The 21,007-nt window shown below is 42.0% G+C and overlaps 3 protein-coding genes across 3 annotated transcripts in view; all 3 read left to right on the forward strand.

Moving 5' to 3' along the window:
• Positions 1 to 21,007, forward strand: part of LOC309702569 (uncharacterized protein) — a 1,256,944-nt gene that overhangs the window by 280,735 nt on the left and 955,202 nt on the right.
• LOC309702576 (NLR family CARD domain-containing protein 3-like) overlaps positions 1 to 21,007 on the forward strand; it is a 120,744-nt gene that overhangs the window by 19,332 nt on the left and 80,405 nt on the right. The window lies entirely within an intron of this gene.
• Positions 11,480 to 21,007, forward strand: part of LOC309697302 (uncharacterized protein) — a gene marked incomplete at its 5' end in the record, with an annotated part of 34,149 nt that continues 24,621 nt past the window's right edge. Inside the window, one exon of the mRNA XM_082519114.1 lies at positions 11,480 to 12,316. Within this exon, the coding sequence (XP_082375240.1) occupies positions 11,480 to 12,079 (600 nt within the window). The 3' untranslated portion in view covers positions 12,080 to 12,316. The remainder of the gene's footprint in view (positions 12,317 to 21,007) is intronic.

Consider the following 21,007-nt stretch of genomic DNA (forward strand, 5'->3'; position numbering starts at 1 on the left):
CTTGTGTGTAGAGACGCTCTGACTGGGCCATGTTACTGGGAGGTGGAGAGGAGAGCTTCATCCAGCAGTGACTGACAGACACACCGGCGTCCGGGTACACACCGGCTCACTCCTTGGCGGCCGCTTGTCGGGGCCTGGGGCTCGCTCGGGCCCCTTTGGAGGTGGGGTGCCCCCGGCCTCTCGGCCTGGGGCTCGGTCACTCAGGCACAGCTGGGGGCCGGCGGAGCTCACGGGCGCGTCACTGCAACTCCCCCTGACTTCTGCTCCGCGGCTGCTGGGCGAGCCCTCATCTGGGACTCTCCTCAGCTCTTACTGGAACAGTGGCGCGGCTGCCCCTCTGTTGGTCTTCCATGGTCTCTTGTGTTCTGGGGGCCTCTGGATGTCTGGAGTTTTGATCTCCTCCATACCCGCTTCACACCCTGGAGGACGGGGCTGTGGCCCCCCCACACTCCCTAGCAGATCATTACATGGAGAAACCTTTGGAATGCAAGCATGCTGATCCACACAGGTATGCACACATGGGTATTCACAGACGCGGACTAAAGCTTTCTTGGCTGCTACCTCAAAGCACACTGTGCGCTGTCTATCTTACGTGCTGCACAATATCGTTTATTATTTAGTAAATATTGATATCTATGACTAGCTAGTTTATTGTGATGGTGCTTTGTTTTCTCTATTATTATGTTGCTCTTTGTTGTTTGCTGTCTCCTCTGTTTGTTTGTTTGTTTTTTTCTTTTCTCCATACAGGTGACCCAGGAGTTCTTTTTTTTTTTTTCCTCTCTCTCTTCCCCCCCCTTCTCACCGTCTCTTCTCCCCTTTGGTTTTCTTTCTTTCTCTCCCCCTCTTTCTCTCATTCATTCCCCCTGTCCTATTTATTAAAAAAAAAAAAAAAAAAAAAAAGACAAAGGATGAACTGAAGCTCTGCCATCACGTAATGTCGCATACTGCTGTTTCTGATGTCATTTAGAAGAAGGAAAAAAAAAAAAAAAAAAGCAGTGACTGACAGAGGAATGAGAAGAAGTGCAGATGACTGTCAGTGCTGCAGAGTGAACTGCTCTGAGAACAGCTCCACTGTCAGACACAATGTAGAGTCCAGCATCATCCCTGTGTGTCCCTCTGGATCTGACAGAGGATCATCAGTGTATCTGGACTGCTCTGCTGCTGCTCTGTCCTTCTACAGTCTCTGCACAGTCTCTGTCTGACTCTGGCTTCAGACCCTCCTGGATCAAACTCACCTGGAAAGACTTTCAAACATCACTCAATAGATTTGAATACAGAATATATTTGATATATACTGTAGATGTACTGTAGAGTTGCAGTTTGTCACTTGTAAATACAATCTGTGAGCAGCTGTGAGCTGAAAGATCTTTCTAGAAACACGAAATGTTTTCACTCTTCTGTTGCTTTTTCATATATTTCCACAACATTAATATTGATCCCACCTGTCTCACCTGTTTCATGCTTTTATACATAATAACAGGACACGTGTGATCTGAGCGCTGCTGTGGTTGCTGTGCTGCACGTCTTCATTTAGATAACAGCGACATCTAGTGGTTGAGAGGGAGAACTGCAGGAGGTGGAGCTGTGTTTTAGCATGGAAAACTTTTTATCTTTTAGGCGCAGATACAAATATGACAAGTATCAGTGTGAGATACAAAAGGTCACATCAGTCAGCAGAGGGAACAGTGATTACACAGCAATGTAAGAATAGAAACATAACAGTGAATCTGGACATGTATACAGATGGAAGCAAACAAACAGGATGTAACACTACATTAAAGCCACAAATGGGAAGAAAACAAAGCCAAAGGAAAATATATTTGATCTCAGGAATCCAAATCAGATGCTTTAGAGCAGGGGTCGGCAACCCTGGGCACGCGTGTCACAGCTGGCACGTGAAGGGTTAACTGATGGCACGACAATAGCTAGACTGGCCATCGGGCATACTGATGGTGATTTTTCGTTTTTAATGGGCCGATGATGTTTTTTAAATTTTTTATAACGGTATAAACGATGGAAGGTGGTGGATTGGCCGGATGTTGGTCGATGTGTAAAAATAAGTCTGTTAACCCAGGAGGAGGAGAGACCCAAGGCAGTGACGTCCCGTGACAATTTCTCAAAACTATGTGTGGACCCAAACTATACTTAAACTTTACCCTTTTTTGTGTGTCACCAAATACACTTTAATATCTTCTACTAGACAAGAATGTAGTGGCATAATCTTTAACCTCCTAAGACCCAAACTCCTCCGTGGCATTCATTTTTAGTTTCTCTTTGAAATTTGGGCTGATTGGGACCTGATGAATGTAAAAACAAAGAATTACCAGATTTTTTTTTTTACCAAATTTTTGTTTCTGAGAAAAATGAGATCCACATATGAGGATATTTGTCTAAAATTTCGATAGCACACTGGCAGTATAACATCCTCGTAAGTGGATATCAGGCCCTTGTAGAGCAAAATGTAGTATTTTGGTCTAAACAACCCAAAATGTTATGTCCACATATGTGGACGCAGGTCCTAGGAGGTTAAATATCTGCTCACTTTGTCAAAATGAACCTAATCTATGGGCTCAAAATGTGGTCATAAATATTTTGTACTTGTAAAAAAGATTTGTGTGTGCGTAAAAAAGATTTGTATGTGTAAAAAGAATTTGTGTGTGCGTAAAAAAGATTTGTATGTGTAGAAAAGATTTGTGTGTGCGTAAAAAAGATTTGTGTGTATACTTAGAAAAAAAACCCCTGCAAGTTACAAGTACGGATTTTGACCCTATTTTTCTTCCTTTCATCTGATTGGTCAATGTCATGTCAATCACAAATGTAACAATCCAATCAGAGAACAGATGGGTTTGGCTGTCGGAAGGGCGCTTTTTTGAACTGCAGGTCCTTGAAGGGTGATACAGTTTGAAGCTGGAGGATCGCTATATAAATATCCGATAGCAGCTAGGTCCCCTAACTTTCAGTAGCTGTTGAAAGGAAAAAGTTGTGGTATGTCAGTGGTTAGAAATACCATTATTACTTTAGGATTAGTTTAACACAAAGTCAGGGCTGACCCAGGACCATTGCTGTGAGTCACAGTGCGCAGCATAAAAGTCCTTTCACATCAGACGCAGGATGTGCTGCTAATGCTAATTGCTAACTAAAAGCAAAGGATCCAGAATTTGTTGCTGGCTGCTGGGCTCTGTGGGTTTTTTCAGCAGCTCTACCTGTACTAGATGCACCTGCTCCTTGTCTTTTCTATCTCTGACTTTATGTCCTCTACAAGAGTTTGGTTTTTTTTGCTGGTTTTTCAAATGTTCAATAAAAACATGTATGCTAATTCATAACGAAGAAAGCTTTGTAATGAAGACTGTCATTTCCAAAACACTGCCCGCCCCCACCCCGCGGTCCGCAGCGCTGTTGAAACGGCTGTGGAAGTCCCTGTATTAAACACTTAGACCTGTGACACAAAAATCATCAAACTCGGACGACCACAGACTGTTTTCCTTCGTGGTGATGAAGGAAAACGCTGGGTTGGCATGTAAAAGGGCATTTATTCCCTTCAAAGACCAGCAGTTCAAAAAAAGCGCCCCTCGACAGCCAAACCCATCTGTTCACTGATTGGATTGTTACATTTGTGATTGACATGACATTGACCAATCAGATGAAAGGAAGAAAAATAGGGTCAAAATCCGTACTTGTAACTTGCAGGGGTTTTTTTTCTAAGTCCACACACAAATCTTTTTTACGCACACAAATCTTTTTTACGCACACACAAATCTTTTTTACACATACAAATCTTTTTTACGCACACACAAATTCTTTTTACACATACAAATCTTTTTTACAAGTACAAAATATTTATGACCACATTTTGAGCCCATACTAATCATCTCTGATGAATTCAGTGATGTCTGCCAGCTCACCTTGCAAGTGGTCGAGCTCATACCGCCGACAACGCGGTCTGACGAGCATTCTTTCTTTTTTTGCCAATGCCCGTGATGCCGCCCCCCACCACGATGCCGCCCCGGGCAACCGCCCGTGTCGCCCGTATCTAAAACCACTACTGGACCCAGATAGACTGCAGGTCTTCTTACCTGAAGTTCAGTTCACCTGACACTCGGACTGGCAGCCGCCTCGGGTCTCTGCTCCTCCTGCCTCCCCTTTCCCTCATCCACCTGCTGGCTTCCACCACTTACTAATGTTACTGAATCTGCGGAAGCTCTGCCATATTCACCACCAAACAACTGAGTTATTTTTACACACCGGCCAGCATCTGGCCAGTCCACCATCTTTCATTGTTTTCAGGAAGCTTCTTAACTGCCTCTGCTGCCAAACAAGCAGCTGATGTCCTTGAGAAGAAGCTGAAGAAGTCTTCAACAACAAATACAGGAAGTGGACTTTAAAATACTAGATTCACTTTGGACTCACAGAGAAATGACTAAACTAGCTGTATTTGATTGACTCCTTTGACTATGTGAAAGTTCAGTGTGTGTCTGTACACAGACTGTTGTGTTGTACTATCATTCAGTTGTCTGCTGTGTGATGAATGTTTTCAAGTGTCTGCATCTCAGTGTAGATGAGGCTGGAGGTCATGGGAGGCCACCATAGCAGTCTCTTCAAAATCATTACATCATCATAAATGCTACTGGACTGTCTGATGGGCTGACGGTGAAAAAGCTGTCGGGAAGGAAACAGACGACATTTCAGAGGCTGCAGCAGATTTCTTTGATTTGGGGCCTTTTTCAGCTTTATTGGACAGAGCAGTGAAGATAAGTGACAGCAAAGCAGAGGGAGAGAGAAAGGGGGCGTGGTCAGAATCAAACCCAGGCCAGCTGCTCTCCACCTCGTGGCACATGGTCACCTGCTCATCCTAGTGAGCTCCACCAGCAGCCCTTTCACACACTTTACACTGTCAAACACTGTGTGTGGACCTCAGCTAACAACAGGCTACATTTAAGTCTGGACTACATGCTTTTATATTGAGGAGATTTTTCACTGTTTTATTCCATCAGCAGCTCAACATCATGAGCAGCTTTGACATAAAGACATCAAACTCAAGCTGACTTTAAACTACTTTTAATACAGGAGCTCAAAAACAACAACATCTTTATTATATATCAGGACAGAAAGTCATTTCATCTCAAATGGAAAACAGCTTTATTTGGAATAATCAGCACTATCAACTGGTTTGGGATCTCCACCAGTTTCATGTCTTTACAGCTTCTCCAACAAAGTTCCTGTAAAATCAGCATTTTTGTCTTTATTGGTTTGATAGTGATTGATTATTCAGTCCCAATCTGCTGTCATCTAAAGAACAAAATGATGTTTCTATGAGTCAAAAAGCTCCAGATGTTGTCGGCTTCACAAAGAAAACAAAGAACTTAAACACAAAGTGTTTGGAGCCAAAATGTTCCCAAGCTGCTCTTTTTGAAATGGCAGAGGTACAGTGGTGTCTAACAGCACACTGTGGAAGGCAAACATCTTATTGTTGGATGAAACTTCATGAATCCTTTGTAGATTTGAGCTGTTGGAGCCTTTCTTTTCTCTTCAGGTGTACAGATGCTGAGGAGGCAGGTGAAGCAGGTGGAGCTGTTGTGATGCTGGCAGAGGGTGTGTCTTAGTAACTCTGTGAGGCAGAACTGGATCCAACATTGTGGATGTGTTGATGTTGGAGCCATTAAGAGATTAAGAGTCTCTGGCCACACTGTAGGATTTCCCTTTGATCCACTGTGGGGGCATTTTGGAGTCTGTCAGTGAAACTCTTCATATTTGTGTTTGACTCCAGTTTATAGAAACAGAGAAATGTGTCATGCTTTTGTTCGGCCTCCACAAATACACACATTTGTTCATTGGTTGGACTTTTTGGAAGGAGACACATTGAAAACCATGTTAATAAGATCTTGTTGTTTCCTGTGGATCCGACACAGAGAGTGGACTTCAGACAGAAAGCGTGGAAGAGATTTTAGAGGCCGTGTGTGGCAACAGGAAGTTTCTGTATGTTTGCTGATCTTACATGTGGAAAACAACACGTGATGTTTGTGGAGTTCTACAATGATTGCAGCTGCCGTCATAGGCAACTCTCGCATTTAAGTTCATTTTATTAGATAGTTAAGTTTGAAACAATAAGTAGTTGAAACAGGGGCAATTCTAGGATCAGAGCTTTGGGGGTGCTGAGCACCAGGAGAGCTGCCCAGCCAGGCAAGATAAACTTTACTTGTCACAATGAGACTTCTTCCCCATCTCTGTCAGTCCCTGCATCCCTAAATGCCTCCAGTTGTCCCGAGTTCTCTCTGACTGTCTCCTTGGTGCATTTAAACCCCTGTTCCTCCCTGTCCTCATCGTCTGTTGTCTTCGTCTCCGTTATCAGTCATCATAATTTTACCATCTCTGTGCAAGTCTGCAAATTTCTTTATTAAATCATAAGATTCTTAAATTCATCAAGTCTCTCTGTGCCTGGGTCCTCGTCACAAAACATGACATCACTGTTTTGTACATTTTAACACAATTTAATCCCAACATTTGTGAAAGAAAAGCAAAACACTATTTTTGAAAAGTCTGTAACAAAACCATCAAATCTGATAAAGGTTATTTAAATGCTGCTAAAGAAGAAGAAATACATATCCTAACCTTAATTACTGGGGGAGAATAATGAATGATGCTCACAGTGAGTAAAAAGTAAACTGAGTGCATTTTTTGGACAGAGATCCACTTTTAATGTGTATGTATAATATAATACAGATGCATAAAAAACACTCCCGAAACAGAATAAATTATTACAAATAAATTATTACAAAATATTTAAAAAATATATCTAAAAATGGAGGCAACTTTGCCTGTGGTAGAATGTATACAATGTATGAAAAAATCTTTACTGCAGATGCTAATTTTACTAATTTAATAATACTCATTTTGTGTTGTAAGATTTATGAGTTTCATGCTTTCATAGTGGTCCTTAGGAGAGCTTGACATTTTTATCAGGTGGTCCACACTGTAAAAAGTTTGAGAAACACTGATAAGTGTCTGTGTGCTTTTGGAAAACATTTAAAGCTGCAGTACAGAATCTTTGAAACAAGCTTAAAACATTTTTAGAAACAGAGCTTCTGCTTCTCTTTACAGCTCCTCACTCCACCAGGGCTGTTTGGTGCTTTCTGATAGTGTGCAAATGTGGTACACGTATTGCGGCAGTCATACAGACAACTGGACGGTCCAAAAGTTAGCCTACCTATTACTGGCTGAGGTTTCAGTAGAGTTGTGGCTGAACCACATAAAAATATATAATTAATTTTAATCTCCCCAATCAATGATCATGTTATGTTGGAATGTTGTTAAAGAGGGTCAAAAATGTTTCAACCCAGTTTGTTTTGCAGATTCTGTACAGCAGCTTTAATATAGGAAGGACACAACTTCCTGATTGTGAGTAAAATCAGGTTTTTCTTTCTTTGTCAGTTTAACAGTTTCTGTTGTGCCTGTCACTGCTCCCTGTCTGTTTGCTTACCTGCTTCTTCCTGACCTTGTGCTTCTCCTCACGTTCCTCTCTTTCCTCTCTCCCTCTTTGGACTGACAATCATACACAAATAGATTGTATTCAATTAGATGAAAAATTACATTAATATGAAAAAAATACTATAGGGCTTTGGAGCGTGATGTCACGGGGGTGGGCGTGGAAAGGATTTTGGCCCGATCTGCCATTTTGGGGGTCTAGCGCAAGTGAAAAGGGAGCGAAGGCACACACAACAGCCATGGTTCGTATTTGCTGTGTGGTCGGCTGCAATGTTCGATCACACGACCCGCAAGAGAATAAGCTTGAAAATGGTTTATCTTTTCATTCTTTCCCAACCTGGAAGCAACATGAGGCAGCTCGTGTATCGATGTTACCAAACGAAGGCGTCCAGCCTGGATAGCAGCTGTGAGACGAGCTGACGTGCAGTTCTCTTCCATCTCCAAATATCTGTTGGTGCTCCAGACATTTTCATTCTGGTAAGTTCTAAATATGTTCCTATCACTCTTTATAGCCTATTAGTTTTATTTTCTATGCGCTCTGAGCTCATAGCAAATTAGAACAAACATCCTACTGAGTGATTTTGAAGAACTACCTTCTATTTATAGAGTTGCTAATTATTTGGCATTATTATTGCAGCAAACCAGCCGATGAAATGGATGAAACACATCATGACTGAGTTCCAGCGCTACACAAGGGACCTGCTTCAAACATACCACCATGCCAATCAGATTACTACTTCCATGTGAGGGTGAAGAGGTGACCCTTCTGGATAAGATGGTGAAGGTTTGCTGCGTTTTGGTGAACAGTGTGATAATAAAACCAGGGAAAAATGAAACCTGCTCCTGTTAAATATTCTTAAGTCTTGTGCTGTTAAAATTGCTGTATTTTTTCAAAAGATAAATAAAGTAATGTTAGTAGTGGGTGATATCATGTAAACACTCATGATTTTGTGTAAACATTTTGTCATTTGTAAACTATAAATGACATCATCACTGTAACTGATGTGATGCTCTATAAAGTGATTTTAATTAAAAGAAAAAGAAAAATTAGTTTGTTTCTTTATTCAACTTTTGAACAGTGGGACTCAGTCAGTACATATTCAGTAAATGCAAATTATTTACACGGCAGTGCACTACAGGCATAAATCTAGATCCCTAGATAAAACATTATGGGTCATTCCCACAACCCACAGCTTTACTGTGTTCCAGCAAAGTATCCAATAGCAGTGACAACTCCTCCACAGTAGCAGGTGGGATTTTTCTGTTTTGAGGACGGCTCCTTTTACCTGTCACTACAGATGGTCTGTTTATGTTTTGATCAAGAGCCTTTTTTTGGGCAGCTGAAGAGGAGAAGTCTATCTTATGGCCAACCTCTGGCTGTATCTTGGTCATATTACCCAGCAAAACCCAGTGTGCAGGTTCATCTGTAACAGTCCTTGTGCCACAGATCCACACTGTTGCTTCTACATTAAACAGAAGAGCAGCGACATGGCTGCAGGTCTCTGCGACTCCGGCCTTACAGCTGCAGTGGGCGGCTTCAACCTTCCCTGTGATGCTCTCAGTGACCCATGGCTGCAATGCTGGTTCATTCAGTCTTAGAGAGCAGCACCTGAAACACACACAGACAAAGTTCATTTAAAGACAAGAACTATGAGCCAAGGCCGACACAAATGTGTTTTATCTACTTTATCATAAATGTAACAAAGTGTCAAGAAAGTTAGCACATACATGTAATTTTTCATTTCTTTATGTGTCCATCTATAGAACGCTGCATGTTATAGTCTAAATCTGCCTGTTCTCTGTCAGAAACCTGCCTGCAGAAAATGAACCTAAAGCATGTAATGCAAGGATGTCATCACTTTAGAGATGGAGAAAGCATAAAGTGACAATTATGAATCACTTAATATGATAAGGAGATTCTGCAGGTCATTAATCAATGTATAAAACTAAACTAAAATGTATTTTTAGTGACACAGGATACAAATATGGAAGCAAGATGTATAATTAGAATTATTTATAATAAATGTGAATTAATTAGTGCAATTTCTTTAACCATAAAGAATAACTAAATCCTTCAGGACAGTGTCACATCAATGCACTGAACTCACTATGTTATCCCTCTAACAGCCTCCACACGTTCTCACTGTAATTTCCCCTCATGAATGAATTTATGCTGCACTAATGTGAATGTTTGCAGGGAAATCAAACGCATTTCACACGCAGTACTCGAGCTGACTTACCTTTGTTTGAATGACGACTTGTACACGCTGACTCCACAGACAAGGTACGAAAATATGTCAGGCTACGTCAGTAGCGCTTGGTCTTCAGGGTTTCTACTCCACGGCCATATTTCATACGGGTCCACATTTCCAATGCACGCTATTTTCTGCAAGTACCGCTGCTTCGCCTCTGGACGCAATCGGTCTCTATACAGTTCATTCTCTTTTGAGAGGCTCTTAAGCATCTTTCTTGTAGTCGTCGTTCCAACACAGTGTGTTTGTTTTGATTCGTAGACCCCGAAAATGGCGCTGCGCTCCCACAATGCATTGCAGCTTGACGTCAACTCCAAAGCCCTATTAAGATCACTAACAAAAAGTCCTCTCTCAGTGTACTTTCAACCAAAAGGCAAATAACCCAACCACATAAAAGATATAAATACTGAAACACTGATCCAACATTATTCTTGATTGACGGATCGTTTGATTTTACACTTTTACCTGAATGTGGCTCCTTTTTTTGGAAAAAACTTCCTTATATCCATTATGAACCTGGCTGTCTCTCTCTACACAAGCACACACACACACACACCAGGAGTTATAAGGTTAATGGGCATCCAAATCCAAGATGGCGCCGCGTATGGATGCCCTGGTGCTTCAGTGCGTTACTTCTGTTTTGTTTTTGTGCATAACTTCTGTGTCTGGGCACTCCTCTGGATATTCTTACACCAGAGAAGAGCTTCTTAACTACAGGACTACAACACCTGTGGATTTACTTCCAATATTTGTCGCATCTGTGGCAGATTTACTGCAGACTCTGATCAGGAAAGTGAGACACCGAAAGAGAGGAAAGCGAGCCGGCGCACTCGTGCGTCTGAGGAGACGCGGACTGCGAACTGCTCTTCCTGGGATCTTCCTTTCCAATGTACGCTCACTCAGGAATAAGATAGATGAGCTGGCCCTGATGAGAAGCATGAACAGAGACTTTGCCTCCTCCTGTGTCTTATGAGTCTTAGAGTCTGAATGCTCGAAAAGCTCCCGGCCCAGACGGTGTGTCTCCTGCCACCCTCAGACACTGTGCAAACGAGCTGGCCCCAGTGTTTTCTGGCATTTTTAACTCCTCACTGCAGGCATGTCATGTGCCTGCCTGCTTCAAGTCCTCTACCATAATCCCTGTCCCCAAGAAACCTAGGATCACTGGACTAAATGACTACAGACCTCTGACATCTGTGGTCATGAAGTCATTTGAGCGCCTGGTTCTCTCCTATCACAAGACCCTCACGGCCCCCCTCCTGGACCCCCTGCAGTTTGCATACAGAGCCAACAGGTCTGTAGATGACGCCATCAACATGGCCCTACACTTCATCCTGCAGCATCTGGACTCCCCAGGAACCTACGCCAGGATCCTGTTTGTGGACTTCAGCTCTGCCTTCAACACCATCCTTCCAGACCATCTCCGAGGCAAGCTTTCCCAGATGAATGTGCCTGATCCCATCTGCCGGTGGATCACTGACTTCCTGTCGGACAGGAAGCAGCATGTGAGGCTGGGAAAGAATGTCTCGGACTCCCGGACCATCAGCACCGGCTCCCCTCAGGGCTGTGTTCTTTCTCCTCTGCTCTTCTCCCTGTACACCAACTGCTGCACCTCCACCCACCAGTCTGTCAAGCTAATCAAGTTTGCAGATGACACCACCGTTATTGGACTCATCTTGGACGGGGATGAGTCTGCCTACAGGAGGGAGGTTGAACGCCTGGTGTCTTGGTGCAGCCACAACAACCTGGTGATGAATGGCCAGAAGACAGTGGAGATTATTGTGGACTTCAGGAAGCACACAGCTCCACTCCCCCCCATCATCCTGACTGACACCCCCATCACCTCTGTGGACTCATTCCGCTTCCTGGGTACCACCATCACCCAGGACCTGAAGTGGGAGCCCACCATCACCTCCGCCATCAAGAAAGCCCAGCAGAGGATGTACTTCCTGAGGCAGCAGAAGAAATTCAACCTGCCAACACGGACGATGATGCAATTCTACACTGCAATCATCGAGTCCATCCTCACCTCCTCCATCACCGTGTGGTACGCTGGAGCCACTATCAGGGACAAACAGAGACTGCAGCGTGTTGTGCGCTCTGCTGAGAAGGTGATTGGCTGTAGACTCCCATCTCTGCAGGACCTGTACACCTCCAGGACACTGGGGCGTGCAGCTCGGATCTCAGCTGACCCTTCTCACCCTGGACACGGTCTGTTTGACCTGCTCCCCTCAGGCAGGAGGCTCCGGTCCATTCGCACCAGAACCTCTCGCCATAAGAACAGTTTCTTCCCCTCTGCTGTTGGACACATGAACAATAACCGTATGACTGTTCCCACCACTAACACATGACCCTACGCTGTGTCACTGCTTCATTCCATGTTTGCACTGATCACCACCTGCACTCATGTATATATCTTTCTACGTAGCACTTTTAATTCTTATTCTTATTTTTATTTTTTCATGTCTATTTAAGCGTAATTTATGACAGTATGTTTGCACTGAAGCACCGCAGCAATTTCCTAATGTTGTAAACCTGCTCAACATTTGGCAATAAAACCCTTTCTGATTCTGATTCTGATCCAGTCAGTTAGCTAGTAAGTATCCATTTCAAACAGGACAGTGGTAACAACAGCAGGCTACGAACAATTTTAAGTTTTAGATTTTAAATAGGCTGTATGCATTTCAATGGGAGCAACAGGACGGTCAAATCTCGCTGATTTTACTACAGAGCAAGACGGATAGTAGGGTAGCAAACATCATCGGAAAACACATTTTCAACACTGCAGGTTACCTGGTGTAATGTTTTTCAGCTAAAAAGAAACATGGTCTGACTCCTACCTAACTATATAAAGAGTAACTGAAGGTTAAATGTAGCTAATATGTCCTGTTTTAAGCCAGGCACTTACACCTCCGCTCCGCTGCGTCTCAGCCACCATCGCTCTGGCAGAAAGGGCGCTAGAGCCAGAGTAGAGGAGAGGCGAGCTGGAACAAACCATTATGGGAGGGGGGGTATCTATACTTTTGTTGTTAAAATGTTTCGTCTCAACCAAATACTGTATGCTTTTTATATTTTTAGTAGTGTGTCACACAAACAGCAAATATTGTCAAAAAAGTAAGAAGTCTTTGGGGGTGCTTTGATTCATTTTGGGGGTGCCCCAAAAATGGGCTAAAATCGCCCTGAGTTGAAATATTAAGAAATAAATAGTAATTCATGTTTGTTGATTAGATTTATATGTTTAAATGTGTTATTTGTGCTAATTGTGCAATTAGATAGGAACCTTTTCTAAAGTTGTGTTGTGGCTAAGAGGGCATTTTTTGGCTGTCACACTCAGCAAGCTAATTAAGAGACGAGCCATGAGGTTTGCACATGTGCAGAAAGATAAATAAAGAGTGCCTTTTTTTGGACCTCCCCACCACGTAAAAATGAAAGTTTATTCCCTTTGAGTGAGGCCAATGAGGTAAATGTTTTATTTATTATCGTTGTATGTAAATGCGCGACTGTTGCGTGGTATTCAAGTGCAATAGCCGCAGTGTGAGGTGTAATGTGTACTTTATTGATCATTTTCTTGGAATGTTTCGTTGAATATAACGCTTAAGGACTTTAGTAAGAATATTCATTTAAGTTTGTATTTCCTTTTAGTTCTGACGGCATTGTATCGGCTGTGGTTGGACATCATTACACGTTAAGATGTGGAAGAATCCTCCTGTCCGAAATAAATGTCAGTTTAAACACAAAGAACAAGTTGAGCTTTATTAAGACTCGAGGGGAGTAACAATGATCATTGTTCTGACAGCATTTTGAGTGGGAACAGTTCAAAGTTATTTACTGATTGAAACAAGCTGAATGTTTCTGTGCACGATGAAGAAGATCAGCAGCAGCAGCTCAGCTGATCAATGAGTTGACATCTATCAGTCGTTTCATGAGATGAAGTCATCAGCAGACATTTGTTTTAACTGTGTGATGAATGTCAGAACGTCAGGGCTCTGCTTTAGTCACTACTTGATGATCATTGGCTCATTGTTGAATCCAGGGGCCCAGTCTGACCTCTGACCCTTTGCTGCAGGTCTTCTGTGTTATCTCCACTTTCATGTCTGATCTTCTGCTGTATCGTCCAAAATAAACATCTGAATCATTTCCAACACTTCAGCAGATCTTTAGTTTGGGCAGTACAGCACAAAATAACACATATTGTACTATACTGCCCACTTCCTGATCTTATTGGATCTGTGTGTGAGGTTGGTGAAGGAAACACATGTTTACTGAGTGAATCGCTGCCATTAGGAACTAGTTTTTATATCACAGCCTAGAAATCACACAGGACCATTTCTGCAAGTGAAAATTGGAGGAAAATAATTGTATAGTTTGTGCGTGTGAAGTAGTCAGACTCGAACGTCAAGGAAGGTGGTAGGGAAGCAGACATTTCAGATTTCCAAGGTGAGCAACTTATTTACAGTGAAGTTAATTTAATGTAACTTAACAAAACTTCCTCCCCAAATAAACTCTATTAACAAAACTCAACATAACATGGATCTGGTGACACAGCTCACCTCTCCTCTCCTGCATCTGATAGAGACTGGCTTTAAATAGGGCCACCAATTTCCCTCCAATTGTCCAGCCAGTACCACTCACTCAACTGAGGGATCTAAAACGCTACACAGATTATCCAAAAAACACAAAACCTCCACACACTTCTAACATGCACATTTACACAACTAAATGGCAGTATTAACGAAAGGAAAAACATTCAACAAATCCCTTTAAACCTTAACACAAACAAAAGGAAGCATCTCTATGGAAAAAGAAACCCCTCCACTTTGTTTGACCTGCTGATGTCATGTGTGACATCATCAGGACTTTAAAATGAGGAAATCCCAGGCGGGCGTTTCCCCACACCTGACCCTTAGGACGACTGAAAAGACAAACAAAGTAAGTATGAACAACTTAATCTGTAACATAATAAAATATAAAGAAACATAACTTAGTATTTGTCTTAATTTGCAGAATGTTTGATTTGCCGGCAACACAACGCTTACACAAACAAACCCGGGATAGTGAGTGAAGCAATGTTACTTGACAAATAGCAAATCATAGCAAATACATAGAAACAGAATAATGTGTACAATGTGCAAGAAAAGGTAAACACATATGGGACAAATGGAGAGCATTGCAACTGCTCCTCCACTTTGTCACAGTGCGACTGTTGTTTGTAAATGAAAACTTATCCCAACTACATGTGCTGCTGACCTTTGACCTTTTCTTTAGGTGCACAGAGGCCAGAGGAGTCTGTGGAAACATCCAGAACTGAGGCAGTGCTACAGATGTCTTCAAATAAAGTGGTGTATTATCCATGGATGCGTTCCATTCCTGTTTAGACCTGCTCGCTGTCAATGGGCTTCATTCCATTTCAGACTGCCGGTGGTCGGCTGGAATCTAAACTCAACATGGCTCCTGTGTTAGAAGAGCCTCTGATTTTAAAATATGCACATTGAATAGTTTCTTTCCAGCACTATGGAGCTACCAGCCCAGTATATGTAGCCCACAGTAGATGGAGTTTTCAAGCTGGACTGACAAACATCATGACTCATGTGATCCCTACATGTGGACCTTTCACAGATGGATCCAAGTGCAGATTCAACTCTGCATTACATTTGACTTCAGCTGTTACACACTTTCATTTTCTAGCTGTGTCACTTCCTGCTTTTTGGATCAGATAGTTTATCCATGTCCACAAATGTTTGGCTGCATGTTTTTATCATCTATATTTTCCAGTCTTCATGCAGCCGATATTTCATGTGAACTCCAATCTGCCACCTGCCATCACGTTTTCAGGGTTCATTCAGTGTTGGAAATGTAGGACAAACAGCAGCACATGTTCTCTAAATGTTTGCAGTTATTTTTAAATGACGCTGATACTACATGAGACATTTTCCACATTTATTGTCTTTGAACAGAGAATAATAAAGCCATCAAACATATACAGGCTTCTGCAAATACAAACTTCTGTGGTGCATTTGATGACCTGCAGAGGAGAACAAGTCGGGCTTTTCAGCCCTAACACAACCTCTTTGTTCTCAATACTACAAAACCTTCAAAGGCTGATGTGCAAGTTTGCATGAATCACCAACACAGTTGTGTTTGTTTCTAGTATAGTTATAAATAAGGTGATCAAATATCTGCTGACTGATTAGATCCAGTATCTATTACAGATGAACTGGATATCACAGCATGTTGAAATTGTGATGTGAAGACAGTGGACTGTGGTGGCCACTGCAGACTGTTGGACTCTGTTACAATCTTCTTCAGTCTCTGTTACAGACGTGGATTTGATTGGACAGCTTTATAGCGACTCCCTGTCTGTCTCAAACAAAGCATTTACATTCAAAAAGGCATTTACAGAAAACACCAACAACACATGATATTATTTATTATATATTATAATCATTTATTCATATTTATTTTTCAGTGAAGATGACAACCAACTGGAGCTTGAATCATTGAATTTACACCAAGCACTTCAGATATATTTGAAGATTTCTACATTTTATGAATAGTGACAAAAATTCTTTGTGTTGTCAATAGAGACACATTAAAGCAAACTTTGCTTGATCACAATAAGCTCAGTTAAATCAGTACAATAAGTGTGGAGCCCTTCCCTGAGAACGTGTCTGCGTAGGTTCTCAGTCATCCAGGTCATGGTAGTCGAAAGAAGCAACCACAACCTCCCTGCAGAACATTTTGCAAAGTGAAATTTGTTTATTGTCCCATCAACAGTTTACCTGCAGAATGGGTACAAATATCTTTTCTGTGAGGAAGTGACGCAGAAAATACAATGTTTCCCTCTGTCACAATGAAAAAGTGCTTGAGATTGAGTAGAGCGATCCTTCTTCCTTGCTTCATTTCTTGCTCGCAGTCTCTCAGCGTTGACTGGAAAATCAAATCAGACTCACACCATCTGCTTGTAATGTGGGCGTGTCTGTCAGTAGTTTGAAGAGCACTCTCTGGCCTAAACACAATAGGAAGATCAAGACCGCCCCAAAACAAACATTTCCAGATTAGATGAATGGAACATTAACACGTTAACTTCCTGTGTTTGGTCTGCAGTGGGTGACTCGTGATTCAGGGATCTACATTTAAAAACGCACATGTAAAACTGACAGCAAGGTTTTCCCATCATATAGTCGACATAACTAAGCACAACTGTTAACCTTTATGTTTGCTAACATTTGAACTCTTACGATTGGAATATCAACAAAACACTATATATAGTTTAATTCAATCCTACCTGAGCTGGTTGAATTGAACCAGTTTCAAATTCAAGTTCAAATTGTATTTATCACACACACAAAACCATACACAGTATGACATGAGGTGAAATGCTTGTAGCTGTGCAATGCCCGACCAGTTTCATGACATACTTCCTCTTCCATTTGGGAACAGAATCTAAAGACAGGAAGTAGCCACTGTCAGCTTCCTGAGTACCCAATAAGAAACAAATCAGGCAAAATCAACAAACCTTTGGGTCTCGTTTTCAAAAGTGCATGTTTGTCAGCTTCTGTCTCTCTTTCCATCCACTGTTGGATGTCTTGTTCTGAAATAGTCACTTGGACAAACATGGAAGAGAAAAGATTCACTTGCGACTACAAGCATACGTTCCATTAAAGTCGGGTTTCTCGGGGACTCTTTCAGGATGGCAGAAATCTCCTCCTCAGCAGACTTGTGACCTTCTCCTCTTTGTCCCATCTCTGAAGGAGCTGCACTTCTATCAGTAGGAACTGTCAGCTCTCTCAGTTTGAATGTAAATGAGTCATTTTAACTACTAATACAGAAACATGTGTACCTAGATCCGATGACTTCCTCCTCCCATAATGCAATAATGCATCAGTCAGAATTTCCAGTCGATGTGATGGAGTCATCTCTTTGTGACTCCTGCAGATCTTCTGAGGAAGGAGCAGAACCTCTCCATGCCTTCTCCATCGTTCAGCCCAAACCCAGGAAGCCGTCGTGTGCTCTAAAAGATTTCTGATTAACACATATTTACTGTTTACTGTACAAGAGTTTATCAAAGTATGGACTGAATAGTGTGTGCATGTGCTTAGGATGACATGTGTGTCAGTTTGTGTACATTGACCAATAAATCATAGCTGGCACTGCAGTTTATGTCCATAAACATGGACAGCCAGGGAAATACCTCGAGGTGTTCCTCCTCCATTTGTCTGATAAACACCAAACAGTGTTTTATAAACAGGAAATGTTGTTCTTGTGTCATATAGTAAAAGAAAATACTCACATGTATATGTGAGGACGGCACACACATGGTGTCGTATATGAAATTCAGCTTGATGTTCTTGTCCTGGTATCTTTTCACCAGCTCACTGATGACATACGTTGGATCTGCTCGCCTGTTTAAAAAAAAGATCATCTCAATGGTTTCGAGTCGATAAGAGAAATAATATTTTTGGGAAACATTTGGTGACATTGTTGACTGTAGGTTAATGACGTAAGCATTGATTAACAACTCAGCATTCTCCATGAATCATGTTCAAAAACATAAAGGGAATTTCATGACGACAGGAGGCTCCAAATACACCAGTTACACCAGTTACACCAGTTACATCCTGTGTTTTTGGCTGGTTTTGTGACTGAAGTAAATTTTCAGCTTTAAAGTTGCTACAATCCTAATTACAAAAGGAAATAGTAGTCCTGAATCAACCATAATATCTTTAACATGACAGAAATTATCTTTAAAATAAAATAAAAAATAGGGGTATGTGTGTGTATGTGTGTGTGTGTGTGTGTGTGGGGGGGGGGGGGGGGGCACTCAACATCTGCACATTCAAAAACATCTGTTTCCATCACAAATACTTCAAATGTTGTCTCTTACATAACCAATCCATTTAAAACTATGACTTATTTAGGAGAACTCCTCACTAGTGATGGAGCAGTGACATGAAATTTCCTTCAACATTTCCTCAGCTCAGCTGGTTTGGAGCTATCAGGATGAGACAGCAGATATTCCTCTACATCTTTGTCTCTTACAAACATGATGTTTCCATGAAAGCGCTCAATAATACTTCTTCTTTTTCTTCCAAGACCAAAGTAGGCATCCATGGTCACAATCATTGTGCCATCAGTCTGAAACCAAACATCAACACTGGTTCATCCATTTCTGTCATTGATGGAACCAAATCTTATGACAGGATTATTAACTTGGTTGGTAGATCATTAGATAGCACCTCACAGACTGATCACCAACCCACTCCAGTGCACATAAGAGTAGAACATATGATCTAGTGTCAACATTTACGGACTTTTTAGCCTGAAACATTTTTATATAGAGAAATGTGTCAAATGCTGTTAAACTGTAGGAACTGCATTGTGTTGCACTGAGGAATGACACTCTAGTGTCCTCAGTTGTTGGTGAAATACTGAGATATGAACCTGCTCGTTTGAAGCTTTATGACTAAAGAATTATTGTCAATGTATGAAGACAACAATGATTTTTTTGGATTAGCTACAGAAACATGAATTTATATCAATCGATGATACAGCAGCATAAAAGAATGACTCATTTCTGATGTCGTTACGATATCAGGTTGGAAAATGTTGAACCTAAAGTATTAAATGACCTCCAGAAAAGTAAGACAGTGAGTCATCCCACAATTGTTTTTATGAACCTCCTGAGACCCACTGCCCTCATATGGCGACATGGTGATGATGGTAGCTCCACCTTCATCCTCCTCTTGCCAATATATCCACTAACCCTCTGTGCACAATCTGTCTCAGACTTTCAAACCTGAGCTGTGCCTGCCATGTACTCATTGCTAAACCTTTTCATTTTGTCCAGTCCAAGCATTTAGAAATAAATAAACACAAAAACACCATTCAAAGATAATTTTTACTTTTTCTACTTATCAGGTACGACCAATTGGAAATATCTTTTGGAGAAATGAACAATATATCCTAAACTTGACCTCAGGCCCATCAGGTTAATGCAGTCATTACATGGACATGTTTCATTTTAAAATGAGATCAGAATAGTTTGGCATTAAGTCATAAATCTGGAAGAACAAACCTGTGTTCACAAACATGTTTATCTCTCTTGTGTTTACTGCGCGGGTCTGTGATCCTCTGGTAAATGTAGCTGTAAATGTTGTTTTCCAATATAGACGAGTACTGCTGCGTTCATACACCGATGTTCTCCATGTTCTTTGCAAATAATGCAAATGCTTGTGGATGGTGCTAAGGATTTATATGACATCTTTCAGTGAATCCCACAGGCTGAGTTCTTCTCTCTTTGCCTAACTGCTTGCTGTCTCTGAACCAAAAGAGCTCCAAGTCACATTATCCATGTGCTCAAGTGCAAGTGCTGATCCATGTTCTCAGCCAGTGGTGTGACTGGTGTGGGGACAGGTGAACCAGTCTGACTGAAGCTGGGAGGTGAGGACTTCATTCATTTAATAACAGCCCCTCTCTCGCTCAGTTTTTTCATTCGCTCTTGCTCAGATCTCTGCAAACCTGCTCGCAGTGTGTCGCTCAGTGTGGTTTATCATCTTCATCTTAACTTCCTGCTTCTATCATGGTTAAAGCTGATGAATCCTCTGGACATCAAACACTGATGGTGTTATTGGAGCTGAGTGAAGTTTGATGGCTTTATTATCCACGCTCTGACACATGGCAGCTGTCAGAGCAGAACACATGAAGTCAGCAGGTGTGTTTAAATTCAGCCTCTGCTTCCTCTGGAGGTCCATGACATCACAGCGTGGCCGCAAAGGGCATCCAGAATCCTAGCCTCCCACAAACATGTCCACCTTCTCCCTGGATTTGAAGCACAGGTGGGCCCACCCTATCCCAAGATGCATTGCAGCGTGGTGGTGGAACATATATTTTGGGTCCAGAGATGGAGCAGCGCTCTCTCTAAGTCTTTGAGGATGTTTTCTGTTTGAGTCTGGCTTCAGTTCAGTCTAATTTAGCAGCTGTGGCATCAGAGATTGTAGGGGAGGAACAGCCACACCCACAGGTGAGTTTCCCACCCAGAAACAGAGCGTGAACATCACCTCTGTCTGTGCTGTGTTGGTCACAAGTTTTGTTCTGGGCTTTTAAGTGGAGGGTGGAGCTTGTGAGTGATGGAAGCTGAGAGCGGTGTTTGCACATGCTCAGTGTGACAGGATGTGGGCTGCTGTGTTTGCACATGCTCAGTGTAACAGGATGTTGGCTGCTGTGTTTGCACATGCTCAGTGTGACAGGATGTTGGCTGATGAGTTTGCACATGCTCAGTG

The sequence above is a fragment of the Aulonocara stuartgranti genome (assembly GCF_965226115.1).
Source record: "Aulonocara stuartgranti genome assembly, chromosome: 3".
NCBI lineage: Eukaryota > Metazoa > Chordata > Actinopteri > Cichliformes > Cichlidae > Aulonocara > Aulonocara stuartgranti.